This window comes from Maniola jurtina, chromosome 16 (assembly GCF_905333055.1).
Source record: "Maniola jurtina chromosome 16, ilManJurt1.1, whole genome shotgun sequence".
In the NCBI taxonomy this organism is placed as follows: domain Eukaryota; kingdom Metazoa; phylum Arthropoda; class Insecta; order Lepidoptera; family Nymphalidae; genus Maniola; species Maniola jurtina.
This window is the reverse complement of record NC_060044.1, coordinates 1,002,891-1,015,355: the sequence shown is the minus strand read 5'-3', so window position 1 is coordinate 1,015,355 and position 12,465 is coordinate 1,002,891. Positions and strand designations below refer to the sequence as shown.

At 37.4% G+C, this 12,465-nt stretch overlaps 2 protein-coding genes across 3 annotated transcripts in view; one reads left to right on the top strand and one right to left on the bottom strand.

Annotated features, from left to right (window-relative positions):
* LOC123873125 (dopamine D2-like receptor) overlaps nt 1-12,465 on the bottom strand; it is a 159,136-nt gene that overhangs the window by 109,626 nt on the left and 37,045 nt on the right. The window lies entirely within an intron of this gene.
* On the top strand, nt 291-8,617 carry LOC123873130. Of its 2 annotated transcripts, none has more exons than XM_045917843.1 (7): nt 291-470; nt 1,929-2,073; nt 2,501-2,593; nt 3,466-3,564; nt 4,261-4,412; nt 5,235-5,412; nt 5,894-8,617. In XM_045917843.1, the coding sequence occupies exons 1-7, from the start codon at nt 381-383 to the stop codon at nt 6,046-6,048; spliced, it is 912 nt and encodes a 303-aa protein (XP_045773799.1). In that variant the 5' UTR covers nt 291-380; the 3' UTR covers nt 6,049-8,617. The 2 variants fall into 2 exon arrangements, with proteins under 2 accessions (XP_045773799.1, XP_045773798.1); XM_045917842.1 differs by having other exon boundaries at nt 292-470; nt 1,926-2,073.

Sequence of the window (12,465 nt, the reverse complement as noted above, 5' to 3'; positions counted from 1 at the left end):
ATTAAGAAAATACCTCAATTGCGCTACACACATGACTGTATGGGAGGGTGGCAGGGACGATCTAGGGAGCTAGAAAGGTCTGCCACAGGGACAATTGAAGAAATTGCCCCTTCTTGTCTAATCTTTACACATCTTGATCTCATCTAATCGTGACACATAACAATTAAGGAGGCAATTTAGGGTTAAATTCCTAGATTGCCCCAGCGGCAGGTATGTGAGTAGCCTGCTTTAGCAGATAGTACCTATACATTCGTATATGATATCAGTATGCTTGCCCTATAAATAGCGCTGTGCACACTAGAACGTTCTCTTGTTCTTAAGTGATTTTTGAAGGCTCAATTAGTGTTGCGTCATTTGGCAAAAGTTTTCGGGAAAGAGAAATGGATCAATTCTTCAACAAACCTCAATACAATTCAAACATGGATGAACCAAGGTCCATAATATTGACAATAAGTGACAACCCAGCAACTGTGAGTAATTTTCAAATATCATAATTATGATTGTGCTTTCTTCTTGTTATTTTAAAACTATTGACGTGTCATAGGTAGACTTTTAATCGTTTTAAATTCGTTTGTTGTTTAAGAATTGTTAACAGTTATTTTGTTTAGTATTTGAGAATAATAATTGCGTAATCTTTGTCAGTAAACTAAATAGTAATACTAAATTTTACATGATCCAATAGTTCTAAACTGTGCACGCGTTGCACGCGGCAGGCCGCCATTTTGTGTTGCCATGCGAATTATATTTCTTTGAATGTACTGTAATCATTCTTATAAAATAAGGTGTTCTAAGGTGACAAGAAATACATAGATAGATTTTGCTTGTTCATTAGAAATTTTTAATGGCCAGAGATATGTAGGAATACGAGTACATTCCGTCTAGGACACAAGTTTCTTTTTAATTTTTTTTTGTGACTGAATTGTGCTCATTGATTTCAAATATCATGGTATTCTAAAGTGACAGTAATTTTTGTGAGTATCAAGTGTTATAAAGCAAATGCCTGAACAAGATCTAAACCTTGCACGTGGCGCGACGCGGCGGGCCGCCATTTTGTATTGCATATACTTGCAATGCGAATTATCTTTCTTTTCTAGTATGTGGCACATTTCGAAATAATGTTAAAGTTGTCTATGGTTTTCACTTGTTAATTAGATATTTTAATGGTCAGGAATACTGAATACAATTATAGGTAGATATGAGTTTTTTTTAAATTTTTCATTGTATTTTTTCGTGAATGTATTATGCTCATTGTTACAAAATAAGGGGCTCTAAAGTGGCAGTAATTTTTGTGTCAAGTAATAAAAATACCGAGATAAGATCTAAATCTTACACGTGGCGCGACGTGGCGTTTTGTGGCGTGCCACCAGGGAGGAAGCACTTTTCTTATTTTTGTTGAGAATGTGTTGTGCTCATTGTTGTTAAATAAGGGGTTCTAAAATGACAGTAATTTTTGTGAGTGTCAAGTGATGACAAATACTTAGACAAGATCTAAGCAGTGCACGCGGTGCGCCGGCAAGCTGCCGCCATTGGAAAACGAAAAAGTAGATGAAGATATATTTGTTACTTATTTATTTTTAACTATAATTTTTTTTTTGCATTTTTTAACAGTTTTTTGGCCAAAAAAAAAGTGCCATAATTGCTTTATTACATTCAGTTTTGAAATGAACGTTTACGTTTTAATGAGCTTTTGATTTATTAAGTTAATGAAAAGGCACGTTTATAAATTTTTAAAATAAAAGATTCGTTTGTTAGATGTTGAAAATATAGTATTTTTGCGTACTGTATGTTTCTCCAACAATAGGTATATAGTACGCAAACTCGAAATACAGTGCAATACTATAAATTATAGTACGTTTGGCAACCCTAATGTCACCCTGCACGAACCTTGTAATTAGTTATTATCATAAGTTTCATACCTATTCCAGCAGGAGAGTTATCCAGCGTCAGAGCACGGGGGGCCCAGTATTGGCCAAGGAAGTGTATTCTCACCCCTGGCTCCACCGTTCCAGAGTCGTATCAACAAGAACTTTGGATCCATGGTCGCCCCACCAGAGCCCCAAGTTGGGGATACTGGTATGTATTTTTTTGTAATCATCATCATCATTATCGACGACCGATAGACGTCAACTGTAGGGACTTCCACAGGCCACGGTCTTGAGCTGCCTGAATCCAGCGCTCCCTGCACCTCTCTCGATGTCGTTTATCCACTCAGGCTAAGATCTATCTTTTTTTGGGACCCCAACGTCGGTATTCCGAATTACGAGTATGTGCCCTGCCCGTTGCCAATTCATACAATGAAACAAGTAAAAAAAAGGGTTAAGTGCAAGTTGTTCTTGCAAACGATGGGTTCTGTACCATCACACCAGAAAAAACCCTTTATTTTTCATGGCAGCCATTTTTAAATCTTTCTTGTTTTTCGTCATAGCGGCAATAGAAATACATAAAGTGAATAAGTAACATCAAGGTTCTAGTTTTATTGATAAAATTCTTTATTTTGCAGCGCCAGACTTCGATTTGATGAATCTCTCCATCAATGATGCGGAATCGATCTTCGAAAGTCGATCAGAACAGAGTGCTCCGAACTACTTCATGGGTAAGTTGACTTTTCTATTCCGTGCTCATTGCTGAGGGGCTGACCCCTTCCATCTAATCATATCATCGACATCATCATGACCGACCCATTGCCAGCTACCAAAATCAAAAATACAGGTTTTAGAAGAAAGAAAAAAATACCCGAGTACGGAACCCTCAGTGCGCGAGTCTGACTCGCACTTGGCCGGTTTAAGAAGCTTTAGAAGAAACAGCTTTTAAAAGCTGTTTCTAACAAAATTGTTAACTTAACTTTATATTTAAATTTTAATTCCGCCTTCACAGAATCAATATTGAGTCGGTTTCGGCTACGCGGGTATTGGTCCACGGTGGGTCCACGTATTACCGCACAGGGAAAATATTCGGTCTACTGGACAAAACCTTACATTTTGGTTTCACCGGCCAACTCCGGCTGAATTTGTAAAAAATACGGGGGCTTTATTTACCCCATATTTTTTTTCGCAATTACGCATTTCTGTATAAGCATGCGCTGAAATACGGGGTAACCCGTAAAATACGGGGCATCGGACAACCCTATCGCCAGCTCACTACTGCATCGGTCTTCTCTCAGAATGAAAAGGGGCTTGGTCATAGTACCACGCTGGTCAAGTGCGCGGATTGGCAGACTTCATACACCATTGAGAACATTATGGAGAACTCTTACGCATGCTGGTTTCTTCACGATGTTTTCCTTCACGTGAAGGGATATTTAACTCGGAAAAGTTTAAGGTGCGTGCCCGGGATCAAACCCCGGACAGGAAAAGGAAAAGCACTACCTTAGGTTTTCTTTCTAACTAAGGAAAACTAAAGTATACTTACAGTCCGTGCTTGTTAATCTTTTATTGGGAAATAAATCGACACTTTCAATTTGATTAGGTTCTAAGACGGAGTCGGCTGCATGTAGCGGTGGTTGGGCTGATAAATCTACCAATAAGACTGCCGACAATTTCCGGGCCTTTGACTTTATGATCAGAAGTAAGTGCATTCTTATCATTTTTTAGAAAATAATTGTAAGATTCTGTACCTATTTCATAGATTTCAAGAATTTTTTAGCGAGTGGGGAATTTCAAAATTTTTAACCTTAAGAGTTCTCTCTCTTTGTGGACCAATTCCAGTACCTTGGTGTACTCTTTCAGGTAGCTGCATATAGCAGGTGTAGCTGTTTCAGGTCATTTTGAGCATTTTCCTGTAAATCCACATTCCGATAGCTTGCAGGCAGTTAGTCGCTTTTTGAGAAGACAAGTTTCACAGCCGTACAAGAGGGTGGACCAGACATAGCATCTTACAAGGCGGCATCTCAGCTCAAGCTGTCATTTGGTGCTGCAGAGTATCTTGGATATCTTGTGAAACATGATTTTGGTTATATTTATTGTGTACTTACGACTCCACTATGGGATTCGGCAAATGATTCAAGTTCGAGCGTACGATAGTTTGGTATTCGGCAAATCAACTGGCCACACTATTCGGGATACGGCGATTGTTTTGTTCGGCGAATATTTAAATAGATTTGACAAGTCAGCGCCGACAGATGACAACGAATAGCTGTCGTGTATTTAGGTATATCCCGGAAAAACAAAGAATATCACGAACCATTGAATGAATGAATAATTGATTTCTTTATTCAATAAAATGTAGGTTATTTTGAAAAATCCTTTATTTCCTTTATTACAGCTTTGTCGGCGGCACATTCGTACGTGTCAATACTAACCAAAGATCAAATAGCGGTGTTGCAATCCATCCGCCCAAAAGTGCTCTTTGACCTTCTGCAGGATGTGGTTAAATACCATCAGGATAATAGGCGCACGCAACGAACTTTATCTCGTGTAAGTACCAAGGCATACATAGTCAATACAAGCTGTCATTGGGCCTTAGCCATCGATAGCCTTAGCACTGAGCATGGGTCTTAAAACGAGCAAGCGGGTCACCTGATGTTAAGGGATTACCGCCGCCCATCAACATTTGCACCAGTAGAGGAGCCGCCAATGCGTTGCCGACCTTTCAGGACCTTTACACCGTTTTGTTTGCCAGCTTCTCAAATCTAAATATATACAAGTGTAAATGAAAAATTTTCAACACCCCCGCCAAATCATTTTCAAATAAATAATTATGTATATCTAGGCAACGTCCATCTTGACAGCTTGACATTTGTCAATTGACACTTGAATATTATGAACCTAAGGGTTATCTAACCTTCTTTTCTACAAGAAAACTAGAAAATAGCTGATAACTTTTAAACGGCTGAACCAATTTTTTTGGATTATAGCTAAGAACACTCTCGATCAAGCCACCTTTCAAACAAAAAAAAGTAAATTAAAATCGGTTCATTCGTTTAGGCGCTACGATGCCACAGACAGATACACAGATACACAGACACACAGATACACAGATACAGACGTCAAACTTATAACACCCCTCTTTTTGGGTCGGGGGTTAAAAAGGTGACTGATTGACAGACCAATCTATCAACGCACAGCTCAAACTAGTAAATGGACCGGACTGAAATTAGGCATACAGACAGCCATTATTAAAGATCCGCTAAGAAGGAATTTTTGAAAATTCAACTCCTAAGGGGGTAAAATAGGGGTTTTTTGTGTCGTCCATGCGAAGTGGCGCGCATAAATCAGTAATAATCATATGTTTTTCAGGAGTGCGCTTTCTGTAAGAATAACGGTGAGCCTGAAGACAAGTACTCTGCGCATGCGTTGAAGGACTGCAGGGGTCGCGTGCTGTGCCCCGTGCTGCGCGCCTTCTGCTGCCCACGCTGCGGCGCCACCGGCGACCGCGCCCACACCATCAAGTACTGCCCTACCAATATTGATAAAGGTAAGAGCTTTCCACCTACACCACGCTTTGCAGAACTGACTGACTGGTAGTGGCACCTGCAATGTTGCTGCAGCGGTAGACCGAGCTCGTCACAAGCCAGGGCATCACTGAATGCCAGTTCTCTTATACTTATTTATTAATCGCGTATTTGATGCACAGTGGTATCATTTTCCATGATCCTATGTCAACGGGAAGTATCCTATAGGTTTTCTTGACAGACACTTAATACTTGAAAAGAGCAACCGCCGAGTTTCTTGCTGGTTCTTCTCGGTAGGAACGGCATTCCGAACCAGTGGTAGATTATTTTGACGATTCAAAAGCACTTGTACAAGTTTAATTGAATAAAAATATTTTGATTTTTTTTTTGAATTTTGACAGACAAGGTTCCGTTTTTCCTTTTGAGGTACGGAACCGTAAAAATAGGCGTTATGCGTTTCCTATGGTGAAGCAAGCAAGAAGTGTAACCGTATTGAATTTTCAGGTATGGACCGTGGGGCCTCCATGCGTCAACGTGCGTCGTTTAGCTCTTTGTTTATGTACAACGATGTAATGCCGCGCAGCAGTTTCGGAGCCCCGTCCAACCCGCCGCAGTCTCCCTCGTCTTCCTTCAACGAATCCTTTTTCAGCTCCAACTAAAGGCTTGTCAAGTGGTCTATTCGTATTGCGCTCCAAAAAAAACGTAGTTAGGCTCTCAATTGAATGCTAACCAATCAAACTCTGTATGTACCTACAATCTACATACTTAGATATGTCTATAGTTTCGCAGATTTCCGTTTGGACACGATTACATCTGTAAGTTTTACTTACGTAAGTAGCTTACATGATTAACTAACAACGCTACTAATGTAATTTGTTATCAATTAATTACGTAAGCTACTTAGTTACGTGAATAAAGTATGTAGGTGTACAATCGCGGCCTTAAAAGTATTCAGTATTAAAGTTATCAAGGTCCCAAGAATTACTTACGAATCTTTAACTTTATTTTTACGGAAATTTGGCAAACCACAGATAGATATTAGTTTCTAGAACGTGTGTACAAAATTACATCGAGTTTGATTGTTTAATATTCAAATGGGAACCAAACTACGTTTGTATGGACCAACTGACGGAAAGATCAACGCGCCGGCAAGTCTTTTTGGAAATTTATGGGTACCTAAGTTTTTCTTTTTGTTTTTCGTAGTAAAATAGTAGCGGGCGGTCTAAGCCGTTCGATGAGTCTTTTCAATTTCTCGTATTAATAGTTTTTCATGTAGGTACTGACACTTATAGTGAAAGAGCCTGTGAGGGCCAGACCTTTGTTTTTTTATAAAAGCTGAAAGGCTGAAAGTTTCTCTGCGCATTGTCCCCACAACAGGGAGGTGCGATCAGCGACTATGAAGTTTGGATTATGGCGGTTTTGGGAGATAACAGGTAAGAAAAACGTATAAAACCTCTCATCAAAGTCAATTTTTTTTAAATATTTTCTTCGGAATACTTTAATTTAATTATAAATCACGTCATGCATTGCCAGAAACACTGTATCTTGGCAACTCCCTGCCCTTAAACTTAAATATGTCAGGGGTTTCCCAAGACATATTAAAATTTAAGGGTGGCTGTCAAGGCGTGCCACGATATTAAAGGTCTGGCAATGTATGACATGATTTTTAATTCTATTCCGAAGCAAATATTAGAATATTAGACTTTATATTTTCTAGAAAGATTTTATACGTCTTCGTTACCTGTTATCTGCCAAAGCCACCATAATCCAAACTTCATAGAAACTTCATAGAAAGTTTTATAAAATAACAAAGGTCTGGACCTCGTGCGCTCTTTGTCTATTATTAAACATTACCTAATAAATAGGTAATTGGATCGTCAGCCAATTCGCAATTTGTTTATTTTACTATTTTAGTAAGTAGTGAAGTAAACCACAGCGTCATAGTTGATCGAAAACTATCTGGTTCATAGTGAAGTATGCTGGCCATACTTTATTTGAAGTCTTTATCAACAGGCTTGACGATTCAACAATTTCTTGCTTTATAAGTTTTTTGCATGTCTATTAATATAGTTTCTTTTTTTTTTAGGATAATTTTGTAATATTTTTTATGGTATGGTTCCACTGTCGAGCTTCGGCAAATGGTTCGTGATATTGCGAAATATGTGGCCGGTGACAATCGTATCGTTTTGCAAATTCGCACAAACACGAATGACTGGCGCGAATAAAGGGGTTTTTCAAAATGCCGCGGGAACTCTTTTTGTTTTTCCGGGATATGTCTTACACCCCACAGGGAGGACCATTCGTTGTCAGAGAATGTTGAGTCTGCTGGCTGGATCATTTGCCAAACTTATTAAAAATTCGTCTCTTCCCGCATAGTGTGGCCACTTAATTAGCCGAATGTCGAAATATCGTGAAAGCTCGAACTTGAATCATCCGAATCCCGATAGTGGAGTCGTACCATCATAAAACATGTGTTTGTATTTTTATAAGAAATCATTTTTTACATTTTTGTCTTTTGAACAAATCAATTTGTAGGTCATATTTCCTAAAAATCAGACATTTTTTTATATTTTTTTATCAAGTCATTTTGTGAGTTATCTTTCATCAGTCTTTATGCAGCTTTATCATAGTTTTGTCTTGTTTAATTTCATTTTTCTATAGATTTTTCCACATTTTTAACGAATTAATTTGGAACATTTCATAATAAATTAATACAATGAATGCAATCCAAAACCAATGAAATGCCTATTACCTATTATTATTGTTATGGACCCATAATAGCGGATTCAAAAATATAAATTAATTTTCTAACATTTGCGTAACTCATGTAACTTTTGACACATCAACGCATATATTTTAGTCATTTATTTAATTTAATAATAATTTTTCATTGGATTTTTATTCCCCATTTTTTTAAGGAATTAATTTGAAATATTTCATAGCAAATCAATACAATTATTAATGTAATAATCCAATCTCAATAAAATACATTATTATCATAATCAGAGCTATTCAATTAAAAAATCTTTAAATTTATTTTATTCCATGAGCATTTCATTTGTAATCCATAATTTTTTTATACTTACCTACTTAGTAGCAGAATGTTTGTTAAACTTAAACTTTTAACTTTCGGCGTACCTAGCATACATTCATGTAACTTAAAAAACTAATCTAATTGTTAGTAAATTGTGTTTTTCTAAAACTAATAAAATAAAATTGTAAGCATCATTTAATGTTTTTTTTACATTTTTTATACTTACCTACTTAGTAGCAGAATGTTTGTTAAACTTAAACTTTTAACTTTCGGCGTACCTAGCATATATTCATGTAACTTAAAAACTAATCTAATTGTAAGTAAATTGTGTTTTTCTAAAACTAATAAAATAAAATTGTAAGCATCAATTTGTTTTTTTTTTACATCCTGATCTCCTATGTAGGTGATAAGTCAACATCATCAATGATCATCATGGTCAACCCGTCGCTGGCTCACTACTGAGCACGGATCCCTTGTCAGAGTGAGAAGGGTTTGATCATAATCTACCACGCTGGCCGAGTGAGAAAACTCTCAGGCATCAGCAGGTTTCCTCACTATGTTTTCCTTCACCGTTAAAGTGAGTGAAAAATTGCATAAGGACGCTCGGTTCTATCGTTATATCCAGTTTTTAACCCCCGACCCAAAAAGAGGGGTGTTATAAGTTTGACGTGTGTATGTGTGTATCTGGGTATCTGTGTATCTTTGTATCTGTGTATCTGTTTGTGGCATCGTAGCTCCTAAACTAATGAACCGATTTTAATTTAGTTTTTTTTTTTTTTATTGAAAGGCGGCTTGATCGAGAGTGTTCTTAGCTATAATCCAAGAAAATCAGTTCAGCCGTTCGAAAGTTATCAGCTCATTTCTAGTTACTGTAACCTTCACTTGTCGGGGGTGTTATAAATTTTTAATTTACACTTGTTCATTATTATATTAATAATGTACGTGAATAAGGTAGGCATGCCAATAATATTATGTAACACATTTTGATTTCATAATCAGGATTTTAACATAATAGAGTAGATATTATAATATGTTTCGGAATCATATTCTAGCAAATTGTTATATTTTATTTATAACACTTTTGTTCTTGACGTTCGAATTACAGCTAAGTTGTAGTCGGTTTGGGATTCAATGTAATAAATAACAAGTCCAATTTATTGATTTCTTGTTGTAAGATGATACGAAGTTACGATATTCCAGCGACTTTGATGCTTATACCAAGTGGGTTAGAGTAGAGTTTTATTTGCATTTTATACGACATTGAATAGAAAAATTGTTGCAGATCGTGAAATTGGGTGCCAGGTGCATTTCATATTAATTGTAATCAAACCGTAACGTTATTTTTTTTTTAAATAAACAAGTGTAAATTAAAAATTTATAACAACCCCCGACAAGTGAAGGTTACAGTAAATAGAAAAGAGCTGATAACTTTCAAGCGGCTGAACCGATTTTCTTGGATTATAGCTAAGAACACTCTCAATCAAGCCACCTTTCAAATAAAAAAAACTAAATTAAAATCGATTTATTAGTTTAGGCGCTACGATGCCACAGACAGATACAAACGTCAAACTTATAACACCCCTCTTTTTGGGTCGGGGGTTAAAAAAGAATATTAGCCATGCTAGTCATGACTTATACTCCCCTTTCCCCTCCAATTAAGCGTAAAGCTTGTGCCAGGAGTGGGTACGACAATTGGGCTACGGGTGGGGTTTGAACCGCCGACCTTTCGGAATTCAGTCCGCTCCACAACCGTTGAGCTATCGAGGCTCTAAAACCTTTTCTTCTATCGAGGCTCTTTAACCATCTGTCATGTACCTTACTAGACCTAAACAAATCTTTCACTAATTAGCTCTCGAGATAAATACCTACCTCCTATCCTATAATACGTATAAATTACACAAAGAGCCCTCATCCAAAAATAAAGGCTACTTTTTCAAGGGGCATTATGTATAAGCGAATAAACTAAGGTCCCGAGCATATTTGCGTAGGCCAAGCCAAAAATTATTTTCTTGAATAATTTAAACCTCAAAAGGTAGGTATTGTTATAATTACTATGTGAATAGGATAGTAGATGACTGGTGTGCTAATTTAAATTTTTCATTAATTATCTAAAAGATATCCCATAAAAGTAAATAAGCAGGCCTATCTAATCTTTATAAAATTGAGTTTTTTAATTTAAAGGTAAGGATTATTCTGTTAAAGAAAGAAAAACGTTTATTTTTTGATAATAGTTTTTTATTTATCGAGCAAAAAATGTCGAAGAAATACTACTTACTGTGGTACGGAACCCTAGGTACACGAGTCTGACTCACACTTGGCCGGTTGTTTAGGGTTCCGTACCTCAAAAGGAAAAAATTAACCCTTATAGGATCACTTTGTTGTCTGTCTGTCTGTGGACATAGTGGACGGACGGGCGGACGGACAGACAGACAGACAACAAAGTGATCCTATAAGGGTTAATTTTTTCCTTTTTACTCGTCGTGTCTGTCAAGAAAATCTATAGGATACTTCCCGTTGACCTAGAATCATGCAGGTAGGTAGGTCTTATAGCACAAGTAAAGGAATAAACCCAAAAACTGTGAATTTGTGGATACATCATTAAGGGCTTTACCTGTACATTCTAAAACAGATTTTTATTAATTTTTATGCATAATAGTTTTTGATTTATCTTGCAAAATATCGGAAAAATTACAAGAGTACGGAACCGACGGTGCGCGAGTCTGACTCGCACTTGGCCGGTTTTTGAACTGTGCTAAGCTATGTCGGTTACTCTGGTTCCCCGAACTGAACCGACATCATGACCTGGTATAATGTGTAAGGTAACTCAATTAATGTAAGACCTACTCGTACCCACATTCCAGCGAATAAACCATTATTTATTTATTTATTTTAACGTGTGCGCGACCTAATGAAGGTCAAAATAAGCTGTCGACTTCATGGCTGCGGCCGATAAGGATTGACCCTTAATGCGTGAAGTAATCTGATTAATGCCTTCCCAAACTCATTTGTGCGGTGGAAATTTAATCATCTACGGCCCATGTGTTTGTTTTAATGTTAGGTTTCGGAGTTATGATGCCTGCGTAATGGCCTGTTTAAGTGCTTTACGTTTATTAGTCACCCTTAAGATGCCCACGCACTTGAACTGAACTGCAGCTGAACTGCGCGTCGCGTCAGCGCCCCGCACGATATTCTCTCCAGCCGCGCCGCGCGGCAGTGACGTACGGGCGTCGCGGCTGGAGAGAATATCGTGCGGGGCGCTGACGCGACGCGCAGTTCAGCTGCAGTTCAGTTCAAGTGCGTGGGCACCTTTAACCGGCCCATTACTAAGAATGAGAAGGCTTGGGCCATAGTCTATCATACTGACCAAGTGTGGATGGTTATGATTGGAATACTTTACACACCTTTGAGAACATTATGGGGAACTATATTATTTTATTAATTATAACCAGAGGATGCCTGCGACTTCGTAATCGTTGATTTAGGTTTTTAAAGATCCCGTCTTTGACTTTATCCATGTAAAAAATCAGGTCAATCCGTTGCTCCAATGCGATCTGATTGAGGAACAAATAAACCAACAACCAAACAAACTTCGCATTCATAATAAGGGTAGTGATAACTGCTGGATAAATTAAATATTTAGCAATTCAAAGTCTGAGTCTGTTTGATATTAATAATTTTGATCTTGGCTCATTTGTGGAGAATTTTAATTGCATTTCAAATTAGAGGAAAGTTGTCTCAAGAATTTCTGTTATTAAAAGCTTTATGAATTATTTATTTAAGTTCATCACTTTTTAGGGGTCCGTACACCGTACTACGTACCGAAATGGTGCCAACCGGACCTATTACTAAACCTCCGTTGTCCGTCTGACCATCCGTCCGTCCGTCTGTCTGTCAGCGGGCTGTATCTCGTAAACCGTAATATGTTGAAATTTTCACTGAATGTGTAGGTATTATTTCTATTGCCGCTGTAATAACAAATAATTTATATTTTATAATGGCCACCCTGAAAGTTAAAAAAAAATTTAAATTGTTATTTCTTGTA